The sequence below is a fragment of the Alligator sinensis genome, unplaced genomic scaffold, assembly GCF_000455745.1.
Source record: "Alligator sinensis unplaced genomic scaffold, ASM45574v1 scaffold104_1, whole genome shotgun sequence".
NCBI lineage: Eukaryota > Metazoa > Chordata > Crocodylia > Alligatoridae > Alligator > Alligator sinensis.
This window is the reverse complement of record NW_005841867.1, coordinates 4,000,417-4,019,107: the sequence shown is the minus strand read 5'-3', so window position 1 is coordinate 4,019,107 and position 18,691 is coordinate 4,000,417. Positions and strand designations below refer to the sequence as shown.

General features: G+C 43.1%; 1 protein-coding gene across 2 annotated transcripts in view; it reads left to right on the top strand.

Annotated features, from left to right (window-relative positions):
* Positions 1-7,283, top strand: part of TMEM128 (transmembrane protein 128) — a 10,763-nt gene extending 3,480 nt beyond the window's left edge. For both annotated transcript variants that reach the window (XM_006016772.2, XM_014526028.2), the window contains exons 3-5: positions 1,937-2,098; positions 3,041-3,150; positions 5,674-7,283. In XM_006016772.2, the coding sequence (XP_006016834.1) occupies positions 1,937-2,098; positions 3,041-3,140 (262 nt within the window). In that variant the 3' untranslated portion in view covers positions 3,141-3,150; positions 5,674-7,283. The remainder of the gene's footprint in view (positions 1-1,936; positions 2,099-3,040; positions 3,151-5,673) is intronic.
* Positions 7,284-18,691: the final 11,408 nt, after the last annotated feature.

Sequence of the window (18,691 nt, the reverse complement as noted above, 5' to 3'; positions counted from 1 at the left end):
GAAGCCCATCTCCAGTGACAACTGGCAAAATGTGCCAGGCAACTCTAGGAGTTTGTGCCAGGCATTAGAAGCAGGTGCGTTCTATAGAGGACAGAATTAGTCCCCGCCACCTAATGCAAGATTCCTGGCCCTCCTGGCACATCTTGCCGGCTGCTGCTGGTGCTGGGTTCTGGTGGGACACATCGGGTGTTCTGTGAGGTTTGCAGTACATGGCAAATGGAAGAGCTACATGATGCAGGATTGGACCCTGCTGCCTGGCGCGAGCACCCGGGCCACCCAGTGTGTTCTGGCAGAGCCCAATACCATCAAGCAGTCAGACATGCTGGGCAACCCCAGGGGCTTGTGCTCGGCAACAGGCCCCAATCCTTTTTATGGAGCTGGCTAGGCAGGCAAGGAGTAGAGGCTGAGACTGGGATGGGGAGCTTTGTTCTCCCCTGCGTGTCAGTGACTCGCACCTGCCTGGTCATGTATGGGGGAGGAGTGCTCTTTTACCCCCGCAGGGGCAGGCTGGGAGGTGTGTTCTAGCACCCCCAACTTTCTGGTCTGGGTCAGTGCAGGCCTCCACTTGCCTTTCCAAAATGAAAACTAAACATCCGTTCAATTTGTTATTGCTTTAGTACATGCAGCTTGAAGAAACCTGCAATGATTGAATAGATTCCACCTTCGGCTTTTTGGCTTCTGGTTTTAAGATCAACAAAAAAGGAATTGCATGTAAACACTGAAGAATAATACCTGGACTTGGTATAATCCAACAAATTTAAAAATATATATTTTCATGGCTTTTCATGTTGCTACTGTTTTACAGAATAGATGTGTTTGTAGGTATTGAGTTGCATTTATTGACTCAAAACTTCCATTGGTTTCACAGACAAAAATCTCCAATATGTAAGTGTTCGCCAGGGCCTCCCGCAAGTGCTGAAGCCAAACTTTACAATGGTTGGGGTAATCCAATTGACTTCAGTGGAAATACTCTCATCAGTTAAGCATGTTCCTATATGTTTGCACTATTGAGATTAAACTGGAAGAGAAGCTTGAGTTTGGCTGAAGTACTATGCTGTTAGGGTTATTTCATTATTAAATTTTTGGATGTCTGAAATTAAACAAGGGAGAATAACAAGGTGGGCAGCAGTAACAGATTAAGTGATCTGTTGAAGTTATTTTTCTGCCCTATTCTATGATTTCATGTCTAGGTTATCAGTTCTTTGGACTCTGTCACAGTGAAGAAATCTGGAAAGCTGCTTTCTTTAAAAATAGATATACATAGGCAGAGATTATTGAACAAGCTTTATTACTGTACTAACTTCTTTATTTTGCATATAAAAGTTTTATTTAAAAAAACCCGTTATTGTTTACAAGAACCAGTGGCTACATTTTTTTAACTTGTCTTAAAACAAAGATTGGAGTTTTTAATATAAAGCTAATCTAAAGAAATGTAATGTGCAAGGAAGATTTTAAGTCACTTAATTTTTTTTAATCATAAATTCTTACCTAGTTTTCCTTAATCTTGCGGATATGTAACAGTTATCCTACCAAGTAAGAACATATATATAATTTTATTTTTTTTAATTCAGAATGTTTTCCCTTTCACAATAACATTTAAAGCCACATCTCAGTAATTTCCTTTATGTAAAAAAGCTTCAGCAAATAGCTGCCCAGGACTGATGAGTTGTTCCAGGTGTTTGCTGCAGCCATTTTGTCAAAGGATGCCCCCTGTAGCTGTGTTCCATCTGAGTGAAGTGACACCCTTTGAAGTTAAGACACAGTAGCCACTCAAGCAACTTGTTCTTAAATCAGCAACTTGCTGGGAAATAAGTGAGCTGTAAGCCAGCCCTTTATGAAAAAATGGGGTTTTTATTGTACTGTCATTTTGATTGAATTAGTAAAGAGCTGTAGATTGACGTTTGGTTGGATCTAATTTATATTTATTTATTTGCAGTTGGTCATTTGTCATTGGTAGCTGTTTGTTGGCTGCAAGTTTATCTCTTGCCTTTTACTGCATATTATATCTTGAATGGTACTGTGGAATTGAAGACTATGATGCCAAATATCCAGTATTGATACCTGTCACAACTGCAACTTTTATTGCAGCAGCAATTTGGTAAGTTATGATTTTGCAGAAAGACGAAAAAAAATTCAAGACCTAAATAGATTTTTATCAATGCTCCAGGCTCTCAAATTTAGTACCTAATGGATATTTAATTTAAAAAATCACTCCGTGTTTTTGTGCATCTTCTAATGTGGATCACATTATTAATATAGTCCTACAGAGCTCACTTTTTTAATATTCATGAGTTTAGATTCTGCCACCTCCACCATGCTTTTTTTTCTGCCACCATGCTTTTTTTAGTAATACCATCTTGTACAGCAGTGGTTCTCAACCAGGGTGCTGCAGTACCCTAGAGATCCTTTCAGAGGTGCTGTGGTGCTGGTGCCTGCTAGTGCTGCCATGGCTAGGGAAAACTGCCCTGTGCATCTCTGTTTCCAGCTGATGTGGTGTGGGGCAGTGGTTATTTACCTTTTTAGACTCCAGGCATGCCTCTGTCTTGTAAAATTGAGCAGCATCTCATTTTAAAAACTTACTTATTACAGTGCGTATCTCCTTGTAAAGGGGCCAGGCAGAGACAGGGGTGGCAGGAGGAGGAGTAGCTGGGCAGGGATGAGCTTTTGCTTATCTTTTGGTAAGGGAAGGAGGCAGGAGGAAAGCAACTGGGCAGGGAGCTGCAACACCTTAGTTGAGAATCACTGAATTAAGGAGAGGATGCTATGCTTTGACACCATAGATTCAATGTATTTGTTATATAAAGTAGTAGTTAAATGTTTTATTGGAGGTGATTTTTTTGGTCTATCTGCTTTAGTTTACTGATGTGTAATTAATAAGATGACTTTTTATAGTTGTCCTTCAGGTAACAAAGATTATTTCATTGTATAGAGAAAAATATTTATTTTAGTAAGGCTTTTATTTGAGTCATTTTTAAATTTTATTGATATAACAATATCGGACTATGGAAACAAAACTGAAGTTTCTTGTTCTTGTTAACAGTTTCAACATTGCATTATGGCCCGTTTGGTCATTTCTCACCCCTGTGTTGCTGTTCACTCAATTTATGGGAGTTGTGATGCTTATATCACTCCTGGGTTAGGTCCATTAAGGTAACAGACTCTTTCTAATATTTGTGTGCACCTATAAACCTGTATTGTGAATTATAGGAATTGTTTTATTTGTCAAATGCCTTATGCTGTAATAAGGATGAAAAAGAAATAGATCTTGGTTTTAAATCCTTTTGGAAAATGCAGTTCATGCTATAATTTCTTCTTTCCTTCACACAAATTTCAGGAGAGAAAAAATACAGTTGAGCCAGGGTTGAAATTAATAGCAGGTATGCTGATATTGTTGGTGTGCATATGTTGGATCCTGGGACGTTGTTTCTTGTGCTTAGCATAGTATGGGAAAAAATAAAAGTAACAGACTGGGAGAGGAGTAAGTGGCTAGGCAAGGAGACTGGTCACTGAATGAGTAGGAGTGGAAGGCAGGTGAGTGGATGCTGTTTTTCTAGCCTGGGTAAAAGAGGAGCTGCATGAAAGGGTGTGAAGTTTAGTGGAAGAATTTGGGACTTGAAGCAGGAATAACAAAGCATCCTCTGTAAAATAATGCAGCAAGGTAGGTGTGTTATCAGCCTCTGAATTACATTTAAAATATGGCACTAAAATGGCACTGCAAATTTAATGTAGTTTTGACAGGTATGGAGAAAACAAGTAATCTTGTTTAAAACGCTAAGTACGTGAGTATCTTTGGAGAAAAATGTGAACCAAAAGTTACTCTGACCAGTGAACCCTAAATATGGCATTGAAGGACTAATTGCCCAGAGTATTGCAGTACTTGTTTTCTCTCAAACTTCCAATCTGGTATCTCATATCTAATGATGAGAAACTTTGTTTCTTCCTCTTTCCCACAAACTTATGGAATATTGACATTTTATGTAAGACAAGATAATTATGCATTTTCTGCTACTTGGGGGGGCAGGAGTTTTGTCTTTTCATCCTCCACCAAAATGGTGTTCTGGACTGTGAATAGTAGGGACCATTGAGGATGGGCATGGGTCTTGGGGAATCTTGACCAAATGATTGCCAAGTACTCTAGACCAGGATTAATGATGAAGGCAGCGTGTCCTGGAACAGGGGAAAAAGGAAACAACCATTACTACCCATTATTGTTGTCTCTTTCCCCTTTGGTTGTACGCAGAGCATTCCATTCCTTGACCTCATCTTGCCTTTTAAACCAACTCATTTCCTGGCCTGCATTCTGTTTTCTCAGAAACTGCCCAGCATCATAAGAAGTCTCAGATTTTTTCCTATAAGGCAGCCAGCCCTCTTTCCATAGTTGAAACAGCTTTCAACCAGAAGCTTCCCACTGACAGATTTGAGAAATCCACTTCCAGTAGTTATTCTGTTCTCTTACCTGGCTGCCAGAATCTACTACCCAAAGTTGTGATCCTGTGAAAATAAATAACTAAAGAAGTTATCTTATTAACTGCCTTGTGCTTAAGTTTTGGGCTCCACAATTCAAAAAGGGTGTGGAGAAGCTTGAGAGAGTCCAGAGAAGAGCCACGCGCATGATCAGAGGTCAGGGAAGCAGACCCTACGATGCCAGGCTGAGAGCCCTGGGGCTCTTTAGCCTGAAAAAGCGCAGGCTCAGGGGTGATCTGATGGCCACCTACAAGTTTATCAGGGGTGACCACCAGCATCTGGGGGAACGTTTGTTCACCAGAGCGCCCCAAGGGATGATGAGGTCGAATGGTCACAAACTACTTCAAGATCGTTTCAGGCTGGACATAAGGAAGAACTTCTTTACTGTCCGAGCCCCCAAGGTCTAGAACAGCCTGCCACCGGAGGTGGTTCAAGCGCCTTCATTGAACACCTTCAAGATGAAACTGGATGCTTATCTTGCTGGGATCCTATGACCCCAGCTGACTTCCTGCCCTTTGGGCGGGGGGCTGGACTCGATGATCTTCCGAGGGCCCTTCCAGCCCTGATGTCTATGAAATAAGGCATCTGGATTATCCAAGGAGACCTTCCCTTTCAGAAGAGCTGGTTGGTTGACTATCAAGAAAGTGTAGAAGGCTTGCAGACAAGGTTCCTTGGGTGAATTTGATATCTTTTATTAGACCAACCCAAATGGTTGGAGGGACTAAACATAGACATTGGATTTTTGATACATTACAATCTGCCTGGCAACTGACTCCCCAGCCCAGCCCCTGGCTTGTTTACTTGTCATTCCATCCAGGAAGAGCACACACCAACTGCTGCAGCTTCCTGAGCCTGACGAAGGGTTTTTGAACCCGAAAGCTTGCTTAATAACTATTCTCCAACCATTTGGGTTGGTCTAATAAAAGATATCAAATTCACCCAAGGAACCTTGTCTGCCTATGTCCTTAGACCAACACGGCTACAGCCTAAACCCCTGCAACACAGAAGGCTTGCATATACTCATTCTGTTCTACTCTAAAACAGATGGCAAACCCTCACACGGAGCGCATCAGTCTTCACCATGCGCCTTTTAGTAACACACTTGTCTTGCAAGATCTATAGTTCTAATGACACAAAATGCTGAGTATTTTTATTCCTCTTTACAACAGCAAGCTGAAATCAGTTCTTTCTTTTTTTCTGAATTTCTAGGTGTCAAGAAGTCTGCCTCTACAAGGAAGTAACTAACTTGGTTCAACTTTAACAGCTGTAGGTTCTTTGTGGACTTTGACTTGCAACATTCTATTTCAAACTTCTTTAAGATTCTATTCTGCATTTGCAAAATGTGAATCAATTCAGAATTCATGCCTGATCCATCCATGCCTAGCTGCCTTGCAACCGAATATTGCAGGGGGAACTGATATGCAGGTAGTAGTGCATTCTTACAAATTGGATGATTGGTAATATTTGTTACTTTAATTTTAAATATTGTACTTAATAACTCAGTTGTAAAAGTAATCTTGTGATGAATGGTAATTCTGAACTCTTTTAAACATTTAAATGTAAGGAGGTGAGTTTGGCTGAACTTCAGTATTGTTTCTCTTCCTGTATATCTGCTAAATTATTGATATGTGGAATCTGATAAACCATTGATTCTGAAGTAGTAATATAAACTTACAATATTCCATATGTTAAAATGCATTAAAAGAAAGGTTCTAAACTGTTACCTAATAATTTACTGGGCCTACTTTAATTTCTGATGAAATCATGAGCTATAGCTGAGGTTCCTGGATCTGAGAGGGGCCTCCAGAGTAGTTTGAAGTTTGATGTACTGATAACTGGAATAAATTGGCTCAAAAGAGTGAGTGTCACCAGAAAATCATTCTATGCTCTCATAATTCTTCATGACCAAATATAGTGACTCCATGACCAGCTTCTGCCAGCACTGACACAAAAGCAAGTGGCAGCAGAAAGTTTAGTTTAAAAATTGATATGCATTCATATTTCCCCAATAAAAGCTTAGCATACTGCTTCTTGGAAAAACATCTTTATTTAAAAAAAAACATATGCAACTTATTCTGGGATCTTTGCTTTTTGGATATAAGTAATGGAAAACTATATTGTACTCTGATATTAAACATTACCAGTTAGTTCATTTTGTGTATGGAAATGAAAGCTTCTTGTTGCTGTGCCCCCTCGCCACCAGCTTTTTTTTGCTCTTAATAATAGAGAAGAACATTTCGGTATTTTCTAATGGAAAAACTGCACAGTGTTTAGTCACCAGGCTGTCTTGGGTAAAGAGCTCTGGGCCAGATCCAAAACCAAGAGACTTAAGTGCCTTAAGCAGGACTTGGGCATCTAAAGTCTGCCTCACTCCAAAAGTAAAGGGGGTTGGGGGGAGGAGGGAGAGCCTGCTTTAGCAGCTGCCAAACCTTGAAATAACCTGTAATTCAATAGGTACCTCTCTGCTCAATCTGAAAACTCTCTAGCCATACATGGCTTTGCTTCTGCATATGCCCCATGACCAAAATGGTATACAATATAGTGGTTAGAATATGGTTTTGGGAAGTGGCAGGTCTGGATATAAATCCCCTCAAATTAGAGGGAATTTAACTGACGTAATCTGTTTACTAGATGAGTGCTCTAATTACTACACTGTTATATACAAGATGTTTACAATTGTTTAAAAAGTGGCCAACAGCTGCAAAACAGCTTTATTCTACCTTTCATAATACATAGCATAAGGAGCTTCAACACCAGTCTCTGTGATTGGGATTCTGCTCTGCACTGGGCACCAAAAACTAAGTTTTTGCAGTTGTTGGTAAGTCTTTTTTGGCCTCCAATCTAAAATACCACCAAAACTAGTCATTTTAAAACTTTGTCAACAAGTGTAGAAGAGTCTCAATAGAGGATGCTGAATCAGTTTATCTGGATGCATAAACAACTCCATTTATGAAGTCATTATTAGCGGTAGATCCACAATACATGTAATGCTTGGCAAATATCTATATGGATGAAACTGATATGCATAAGGGAAACAGACTGTATAGATATATAGACTATGCATTAAGCTAGTAAAGTAAATGTTAGTCAAGCTGTCAACTTAATTTTACTTTTTAGATTCAAGTAAAATGTTTATTCTCACAAAATCTTACAAGGGAGAATTTCCACAGCCATACATTTTCACTTTCTTTTAACAGCTACCACAATACCATGTTCATATCTATGTAAATTCAAAATAAATGTTGTTTATCCTGATATTTCAAATGTATTATTGTTCAGGGATAATAATTCTTGCCATTGTACACATTAACCAGATAAATGTTTACATTACTTTAAATTGTTTTTAATTATTTTCTGATTTGGCATTACTATTTGGTACCTGCTTAATTTTTCCAAAGTTTTTTTGACTGAATATTTTTAATAAAGTTTCTTTATATACAGAAATGATGGATTAATGTAGAATTGATGGATTAATTTTCAGTTAATTGAATTATTATTAAACATTTATTCTAACCAGCATCCCCTGGGCTCCCCTTCATAGGTGTAAGTCCATAAACTAATTCTTACTGAATGGATGCAACTTTAAGCAGCCTCATTCACGCTGTGTGATTTTTTTTTTTTTTTTTTTTTTTTTTTTTTTTTTTTTTTTTTTTTTTTTTTTTTTTTTTTTTTTTTTTTTTTTCTTTTTTCATTTCCTCTATCAGTGACAGCAAAGCATAGCCACGTTCTTGAATTTACTGAAGAAAGTAGTGAAAAAACTAGTTACAACCATGTTGTCTTATGATGTTTTCCTGGAAGGTCCTCACAGACTTCTCCATATTGATTTTATTTGCACTTTTATTTTTTTCAAGTCTATCTGTTTCCCATCCCCTTCTTACCTTGGTAGTGGGGGAGAAAATGGCCACGTAGGAGTTTGTTTTTTCTACAGAAATCAGCTGTATTAAAATGGGTTTTAAGCCCATCTGGTACCATAGGCTGGATAAGGATCTCTGGGGTGGTCTGTAGGCAGGACCAGTACCAACCCCTTATGCAGTTCATGTGGTGCCAAGCTCAGCCCAGCCTAGCCTAGCACAGGGCTTAATATGTATTCAGCACACAAGGCTTGCATGGCATGGTGTGTACTGCTTGCAATGTGTGGACTACACCATCCCTACAGGCAGCATGGGGGTGAGGGGTGCACTCAGGGGCACTGCACGCAGCCCAAGCCTGGACCCCCTGTGCCATGTATACTATAGTAACCATATGATCTGGCTGCTATACTACTCGGGCTCTCCTGGTAAAACAATAAGCATGTCCACTTTTTGTTATGCTGTATGAGATTCAGGGTAGAGGAAGCCAGAGTCAAAGTGAGGCAAGCTTGCAGCCTAGTAGACAGGTGCAGAGAGCAGAGGGTTCTGGCTCTTCAGTATGCAGCATTATACACAGTGTCCCAGTTCTGTGCACCCATAGGATGTGCCCTCACTCTGAGGGCTTGGCTGAAGATGAACTGATACAATAGTGAGCCACTCCCATTCCCCTCTTCTGTGTCCAGTCAGTCTCATGATTTCTGTATTCTTTTGTTTGCTGCCTTTGACCAAATCAGTTTACCTGCTTTTTGCTTTCTCCTGACCCCTTTGAGTAACAGCCCTGTCTAGTCCAAGGCAGGTGTATATGGAGACAGTTCCCTGTATGGTTGGCTTGTTCCTGTAGTCCATAGTCCTATCGAGTAGGGCTTTTCCTGTTCCTCCTTGTCCTGCCCTGCCTAATTCCATGTCATGCTTTCTCTCCAGCCCTTTTTCCATGCATTGGCAGGTTTTTCCAATCTTGGATACAGATGTATTGGGTAGGTGAGGCACGAGCATGGCCCCTGGATTTCCAAGCCCATGCATCCTGGGGAAACTTTTGTTGTTCCCTTGCATCTCTCTGTGGTATGCCAACTCAGGCAGTTCAGTATAAACGTGCACCAATGTAACTGCTAATGTTTGGGCAGCTGTGACATTTTCAGGTCCTGTAATTCCAGTGCGAGCTGCAGCACATGCCATCTTGCTCAAGGCCCCTGCTCTTTCAGGCATGTTATTTAATGTTTTTAACAATTTAAAATAATAACCCTTCTGAGCCTTTCAGACAGGGTAGAATATAAATCTAATCAATTCAAATCTGTGTTGAACAGTAGAACTGCTTTCTGCTGGCAGAGTAACATCATCTGGAGGGGCTGGACGTGTTCAAATCAGCAGGTCCAGATGCTGTCCACCCCAGGGTGTTGAGGGACCTAGCAGGGGTTATTGCAGGGCCCTTGGCACGGCTTTACGAGCACTCATGGTGCTCGGGCCAGGTGCCAGATGATTGGAAGATAGCCGATGTGGTCCCCATCTTTAAAAAAGGGAGGAGGGAGGACCCGGGCAACTATAGGCCCATCAGTCTTACCTCAATCCTGGGGAAACTCTTTGAGAAGATCATGAAGGAGCACATCTGTGATGGGCTGGCATTGGGGATGATGCTCAAGGGCAACCAGCACGGTTTCATTAGGGGCAGGTCATGTCAGACCAACCCGATTGCCTTTTATGATCAGGTCACAAAAGCATTGGATGCAGGTGTCACCGTGGATGTAGTCTTTCTGGACTTCAGCAAGGCCTTTGACACTGTCGACTACCCCATCCTCATTAAAAAACTAGGCGACTGTGGCATCGATGCCTATACAGTCAGATGGATTGCAAATTGGCTGAAGGGTCGTACTCAGAGGGTGGTGGTGGACGGGTCATATTCAACCTAGGGGGAAATGGGCAGTGGAGTCCCCCAGGGCTCGGTTCTTGGGCCTGCACTGTTCAATTTCTTTATCAGCGATTTGGACAACGGGGTGAAAAGCAACCTGTTTAAATTTGCTGATGATACCAAAATTTGGGGTGAGGTGGGCACGTTAGCAGGGAAGGAAAGACTACAGCAAGATCTGGATAGGTTGCAGGGGTGGGCTAACAAAAACAGGATGCGTTTCAATACGGACAAGTGCAGGGTGCTGCACTTGGGCAGTAGTAACCAGCAGCACACTTATAAGATGGGAAACTCCCTTCTTGAGAGCACGGAGGCAGAAAGGGATCTTGGAGTCATCATTGACTCCAAGGTGAATATGGGCCGACAATGCGAGGTCACAGTTGACAGGGCTAACCGGACCTTATCGTGCATCAACAGGTGCAGCTCAAGTAGGGACAAGGAGGTGATCCTCCCCCTCTACGTGACACTGGTCAGGCCACAGCTGGAGTACTGTTTCTAGTTCTGGGCACTCCACTTCAAGAGGGATGTGGACAACATTGAGAGGGTCCAGAGGAGGGCCACCCGCATGATCCGGGGACAGCAGCGCAGACCCTACACTGAGAGGCTATGGGACCTGAACCTGTTCAGCCTTCACAAGAGAAGGCTGAGGGGGGACCTGGTGACCGTCTATAAACTCACTAGGGGGGACCAGAAGGGTTTGGGGGAGACCTTGTTTCCCCCAGCGCCCCCTGGGATAACAAGGAATAATGGCCACAAGTTGTTGGAGAGTAGGTTTAGATTAGACATCTGTAAGAGCTACTTCACAGTTAGGGCGGCTAGGATCTGGAACCAACTTCCAAGGGAAGTGGTGCTGGCTCCTACCCTGGGGGTCTTTAAGAAGAGTCTTGATGCCTACCTGGCTGGGGTCATTTGAGCCCAGTTTTCCTCCTGCCCAGGCAGGGGGTCGGACTAGAAGATCTACAAGGTCCCTTCCAACCCTACTTCTATGATTCTATGACCTTTACAAGCAGAAGGCAGCTCCTGCAGGTAGCAGTGTTGTATAAATGTGCCTGTACCTTCTGCCCATTGCTGCCCCTGTCCCCTCAGCATCTGTCTTCCCATGGCACACTTCATATCCTTCCAGCAAAGGTGATGAAATAGAGCTGCCAGAAGCTGCACAGGTATGTAGTCTGGTAGCTTTCCATCTGTCTGCCAGCAGAGCTTGACAAGTCCAAAGCAAATGAAACTGCTTACGGAGAAGACGTACTTGTTATTGAGTTCCAGTGGTATGATTGAGGTTCTAACTATGCATGCTGCTTAATCATTGGAATACATAGGATCATTCTCACATAAAGCCTGGGATACATGCACTGAAGTGTATTGATATGCCTTCACATTCATATAAATGAATGTTTAGGTTGCAGTTTGAGTTGCATAAGAAATAATGGTGCATAACTTCAGGCTATAATGTGACTAGCACTCTCAAATTCCTTTTGCATCTGGCTCATAGAAGACAAATTTGTTGAACACATGCTTGACTGCCTCCTCTAACTGGGGCAGGAGTTCCAAGTGGTCAGAATACCTATTTTACCAAAGCTTGATTGCTAGGTTATGTTAACTCCGTGTCAAGCTATTGCAGATGTTCTTTGTAAGCATTTTAGGATAGAGTCATTGAAGCCATTTGCCTGGGGCTAATAGTGAAAAACTTCTCCTACCACTCTTTTCTTCTCAAATATGAATAACAGACACACAATGGCAGCAGGAAATGTATTCTATTAAAACCAGTTCCTAGGTCTCCCCAGATGCTATACGTGGAAATGTCTAATCAATTTCCTTTGCACCGTAAATGACAATTTTGTAGGTTAAATTCTACCATCAGCAGACCTGGAATTGTTTAACTGTTATTTTTATGACAGGCTTTGACACTAGCCTGGAGAGGGTCCAGAGAAGGGCCACTCGTATGGTTAAGGGCTTGCAGACCAAGCCCTATGAGGAGAGACTGGGGCACCTGGACCTCTTCAGCCTCCGCAAGAGAAGGTTGAGAGGCGACCTTGTGGCTGCCTATAAGTTCATCACGGGGGCACAAGGGAATTGGTGAGGTTTTATTCACCAAGGCGCCCCCGGGGGTTACAAGAAATAATGGCCACAAGCTAGCAGAGAGCAGATTTAGACTGGACATTAGGAAGAACTTCTTCACAGTTCGAGTGGCCAAGGTCTGGAACGGGCTCCCAAGGGAGGTGGTGCTCTCTCCTACCCTGGGGGTCTTCAAGAGGAGGTTGGATAGGCATCTAGCTGGGGTCATCTAAACCCAGCCCTCTTTCCTGCCTATGCAGGGGGTCGGACTCAATGATCTATTGAGGTCCCTTCCGACCCTAACATCTATGAATCTATGAATCTAGCTCAGTGGTGCTCCTTGTCAGGCTGGATAGGCCTTGCCCAGTCCATTCATCAGCCACATATGTCCAGTGATCCTCATCTGGCATCCGGGATGGGTGCAGGGGCCACTTCTGGCAGCAGAGAGGGGGGAAGGGAAGTCCTGCCCAATCCTGCCCTGGGGGCAAGGAAGGGGCAGGGGGGGACCTGGTGGGCCAACTAGCTGGTCCCAACTCAACATCTTGGAGAGACGAAAGCTTGGCCTCGGCCAGATCTGGCTGTGATAGGGGAGGAGCGTGTGGGAATTTGGCACTGGGGGAGTGTCCACTGCTCCCCCCATCACCAAATTTTCCAACTTGTGGGGAGTCCTGTGGACTAGATGTAATAAATTTGTGCACTGTATTTGGCCTGTGGGCTGGAGGTTGAGCACCCCTGATTTAGCTTCTGACACATTACCAGCCAAATAGAATTGTTTAAATATTACATTTTTCATATTGTACATGCTTTTACTGAAATGCTTGTGCTGTGAAGAACTCTCTCCTGTATGTACAGGACCCAACTTCTACCAGGAGAACTTAAGTAATACAGGCCAGGCCTTGTAGTACAGCACTCTGCATGCATCAAAGGGAAGAAATTAGCTTAGATTGATAAACCAAGAAAAATGTGCATTCTTGGCACCAAACTGGACATATCATACTAGTAATTGTTTTACAGAATAGTCTATGCAACAACATTCTTAGCGCAGAAACACTGCACTAAGGCCAATACATGTGAAAGCTTGAGATAGAGTATAGATGGTGCCTTGGAAGCACTAACATTTTGCCTTTAAGCATCCAGGCATTTTTATTCTTAAGTTTCTATGCCTCAAAATATCTGGTGGACAAAAATTTAGGAGGAAACGTTTAGAAAAAGCAGTGTACTCTTGCAGGTTTAAGTATGTGACTGACTACCAAAGATATGCTGCAATTCTAGTCCTAAATTCTGTTGTGCAGTATGGGCTTAAGACAAATCGTTGGCTTCGGCCTGAGCATCCTTAGGGTAAAGTAATAGGAGTTAAAGTAGTCAGGAGGTAAAAGGGGTCTGCAGTAGGTGGGTGCTAATTAGTGGTGGGCAGCAGCTGAGCGGAGCTGAGGAGGGTCACCCCCTGGCTCCTGCTAGCTGGTCCCTGTTGTCTCGGACGGCCAGAGCTGACTCGAGTTACATTAGAAATTGGTCGTACGTTAGGGCGGGCTGGTGAATGGAGAGGCAGAGACAACTTATCGGTTGCAAAAAACTTTACTCACGCCGCTTGCAATCACGACGCAGGTGGTCCGGTCATCTGAACAACCACGCGAGTTGTTCCAGCTGGTGGGGCCCAAGCCAGTTAATCCGTCCGCAGTTCGAAGCCAGCGGGGAAAGGGGTACGTCTGGGGTTGCGCTCGGTGACGGGAAGAAAGATCGATAGGTGATCAGTCTATCGATAGGCAGCCGCAAGTCAGATAACTTCAGAGGCACTCTGCAGCGTGCCCAAAGCTCTTCAACCTGGGCGGAAGTCGCGCAGAATTTTAAATGGCTAGCGAGCCAATGCCTAGCCGCCACGTGTGAATAATTTAGCACTGGCCAATAGTGGGGCACAAATTTACATTCGAATAGCGGGAACTCTTTGCACCGTGCATTTCTGTACTGCAAAGAAGAAATGCATCCTGCAAAGGAAACTGCAAATTTGCAGGAACTCTCTCCTACACGCAGGTTCTCAATTGCAGCAGAACACTCTGCCGTGCAAAGGAGCTCTCATGTGGCCAGGAAATTCCATAGTGTCGAGGCACAAAAATCACTGGGTCGTGACACCTGTGAGCGGTGCGGCATAGTGAGGCAACCTGTGCACGAGCTGCGTGATATCGCAAGACTTGACATTCAACACAGAGACATGCAAGATGCTCCACCTCGGGAGAAAGAACCCACATCATACTTAGAGGCTCAGCAGTGCTACATTCACTAGCACCATGACCAAAAGAGACTTGGAGGTCATGAGTGATCACAGGGTGAACATGAGCCACCAATATGATGTTGCAGCCAACAAAGCAAATAAAACCCTGGCTTGCCTCTACTAATGCATCTCAAGCAAAACCTAAAAAGTTATCTTCCTGCCTTACTCAGCCTTGGTGAGGGCACAGCTGTGTACTGTGTCCAATTCTGTGCTCAACACTTTAGAAAGGACGTGGAGAAGCTTGAGAGAGTCCAGAGGAGAACCACACATATGATTAGAGGTCAAGAGAGCAGGCCTTATGAGGAGAGGATGAGAGGCATGGGACTCTTCAGCCTGGAGAAGAGAAGGCTCAGGAAAGGTTGGCATTACTAAAGACAATGAATTTCCCCAGGCTTTGCTGTATTAATGAGAAGAGGAAAAGTAGCAGAGCTAAAGGCCAGCTACTGAGAAAGTTCAGCTTCTAGGTGTTCCAGGACATCAGTAAAAGTACCTCAGCCATCCTGTTCTCTTATGGTAATGCGGAAGAAGAGACTTGCAGAACCAGTATTCAACATGTGTAGAGCTGTGTTGGGCAGAGCTGGCACTTTTAGGTGCATCTTTAAGAACATACAGAAGTTGAGACCTGGTATCACATTGCCCTCCTTCGCAAAAGTTGCTAAGTAAGCAAGTAAGCGCACTAGTGCTTCCATCCAAATAGCATTCAGAGGCAGACCCATGTAAATTGTATTGCAGCAATCTTATCTAGATGTTAAAGTCACGCAAACCTAGTATATTTACAATTGATCAAAAGAATTGCCATTATTCTGCCAGGGCTCCCAAGGGCCCCTTCAGAATTAAAAAGAATGAGTAAGCCAAAAGCATCTCTAATTTAGGAATCATTTGCATATGGATGGGTGAAATGGTATGGTATAGCGGTAGATACCATACCCTTTGTATGCTGTGGCTACCATCTTAGTTTTGATCAGAGCTTGATATGAAAGTGGCAATTTATGTTAACGGCTTCAATTCACAATATAATTAAAATTTAAATGAAAAGGGCTCAAATTTTAAGAAGTGAATGTGTATTTTTTAATTATGGGCACAATTCAGAAGGAACATCTTTCACTCTTGAGATCAACTTAAGTTTTATGTCACGTACTGTACTGTCTATATTTTTCAGTCTCTATACAGATTGGTATTCACATTTTTTCTGAAATGGTGAACAGAGAAGCTTTTCCCTCATTTATTTTAGGTTTCAGTTTAGATGGCAAGTGAAGAGTGAATACTCTCTCCACTTGGACTAGCTCATTCAAAGTTGAGAAAGCATTAGGGAGTTGTAAAAGCAGAAAAACTTGTTTTCTGATGCAAATCTGTGAGTAAAGGCCAGATGGTACAGGATTAGATCTAGTCATTCTAAAGGGTCTGAAAGACAAGGGATTAGATTTTCCACTGTTTAGGCACCTAAAATTGCAGTTATGTGTTGAGTGGGATTTTCAGAAGCACTTAAGCAGGTTAGGCACCTTGCTCCCATTGATATTATACCGGATACTTAGGCACTGTGCTGCTTAGAGGAATATAAGTCAGGAGACTTAGGCTCCTAAGAATGAATTCCACAATAGCCAGCATGCTGAATGGGCATCTGTTAAATTAGCCAGTAGAAAATCTTGAGGAAAGGGTGAAGTCTGAAGCCCCAACTAAGAAATGTGGGGCTAAAATGGCCCTTTACTTCATTGGAGTACAATGCAATGAACCCCCCTGGAGTTAGCCACTTAAGCCATCTCCATCTTCTCTTACACAAAACTCTGCATAGTACCCTTGTGACTAAGAACTCGCTGTGACATGGCAAACCCAGATTCAAAACAGTTCTTTTTTGGATTAAATCCTTGGTGACTTAACCTCTGGGTTATCAGATATTCTGAATTAAGTCTCAGTCTTTCTGGTACAAACTGTTTCAGTGGGCATGACATACTTATACTAGACAAGAGAGAGAAAGACTATGTAGGTTGATGGCTAGGGCATTCACCTGGGAGATGCAGACTGAATTATTTTATGTGAAATGGAGCAGCTTTAACAGGCAGGATTGCCAGAAACCCCTTTCAAGACACTGTGGCTGCATCCATATGAGCACAGACATTTGTTTCCCTGGGGACAAGTAGCAGCAACATACCTTGTGCCACTGCTACTTGTCCCCAGGGAACACCCATGCCACGTGTGCTCTGGTACACAGTAGGGCACCCCAAGTGGGGTAGGGGAGGCTGCAGCTAGCAATCGTGCTGGCCTCAGCAGCCTTACTTGGGGTCCTGGGGCCTCCTGGGGCAACACGGCTTCGGCCGATCAGGCTCTGGTTTTGGGCCGTGTGTGCTGCCGCCACATGTGCCACCCCACTTTTTTGGCATGGGTGTTTTTGATCCTGGGATATAGTTTCATAGTTGGTAGGGTCAGAAGGGACCTAAGCAGATCATTAAATCCGACCCCCTGCCATGGGCAGGAAAGAATGCTGAGGTCAAACGACCCAGGCTAGGCGATTGTCTAGCCTCCTTTTGAAGACCCCCAGGGTAGGAGTGAGCACCACTTCTCTTGGAAGTTGGTTCCAGCTCCTAGCCACCCCGACTGTGAAGTAGCGCCTCCTGATGTCTAGCCAAAATCTACTCTCAGTCAACTTATGGCCGTTATTCCTTGTTACTCCCGGTAGTGCTCAGGGAAACAGGGACTCTCCCATTGCCTGCTGGTCCCCCTTGGCAAGTTCATAACGGCTACCAGATCCCCTCTCAGCCTTCTCTCGTGGAGGCTGAACAGGTTCAGATCCCATAGCCTCTCTTCGTAGGGCCTACCCTGCTGCTCCCTGATCATGCAAGTGGCCCTCCTCTGGCCCCTCTCAATGCTGTCCACATCCCTCCTGAAGTGCGGTGCCCAGAACTGGACACAGTACTTCAACTGCAGCCTGACCAATGTCACATAGAGGGGGAGGATCACCTTGGACCTGCTCATGATGCATCTATGGATGCATGACAAGGTGCAGTTACCTGACCACGTCCCTGACTGCGTCCCTACATTGGCAGCTCATGTTCATCTTGGAATCAATAGTGACTCCAAGATCCTTTTCTGCCTCTGTGCTGCCAAGAAGGGAGTTCCCCAGTCTGTAGGTATGCTGCTGGTTCTTTCTCCCCAGGTGCAGTACCTTGCACTTGTCAGTATTGAAACCTATCCTATTCTCATTTGCCCACCCCTGTAACCTGTCCAGATCTAGTTGTAGCCTGTCCCTCTCTTCTACCATGCCCACTTCTCCCCACATCTTAGTGTCATCTGTGAATTTGACTGAATTATTTTATGTGAAATGGAGCAGCTTTAACAGGCTGTATCTCAACTATTTCTCTTCCTTTTGTCTGTTTGTTGTGCCAATCTTGATCTTGTCTACCTCATCAGAACCCTCAGGTGAGATATGATCTCATCAAGATTTAGGTGTCAAGCTGTCGGTGCCTTCTAGTCTTGGGTGGTTGTGTTCATGTCCAGTGCCCCTTGAAAACTTTGTTTTTTGAAAAACTACTGTCTTTAGGATGTGGTAGATGGGGGTTGAGCACCTAAAATAGCAGGTAAGTTGCTCCCTCTGTTTGTAGAGTGCCTATCTGCATACTGAGAGATGGTAATACCTTTTGAAAACCTGGCCCATGATGACCAGAAACCACCCTTCTATTCACTAATACTTCTGATGTTTAATGCATCAGTTTAAAAAAAAACAGCCTTTCATTTTTCCTTGGTTATCTAGATCGTTAAAGAAAACGTTATTGAACAAGAAAAACAATTTGAAGGTGCTGTTTCATGAATGTAATTAGATTCCAGTTTTTATTCAAATGCAGCTTGATTTGATACTCTTTATAATCAAACCCAGAGTGAAAACAAATCTGTTAAATTAAAAATGCCATTCACCGTTTTTAGTAAGAATAATGTAAAAATAAATTTGATTACTGGTAAATTACATTATTGTTTAAATAAACATGTATAGATAGAATTTATCTTTGATTATCAAAAAGTAGTACCCAATTTAGTATAAAGGCTCTATTTGATTGCAAATCTACATGATTTAATGGTAATAATGAAAATTAAACTTTTTTTTAGGAAAATAACTCCAAATACAAACTAAAATTAAGCTCAATTATTCATAAAAAAGCTTTCCTGCTTGCTTATTTA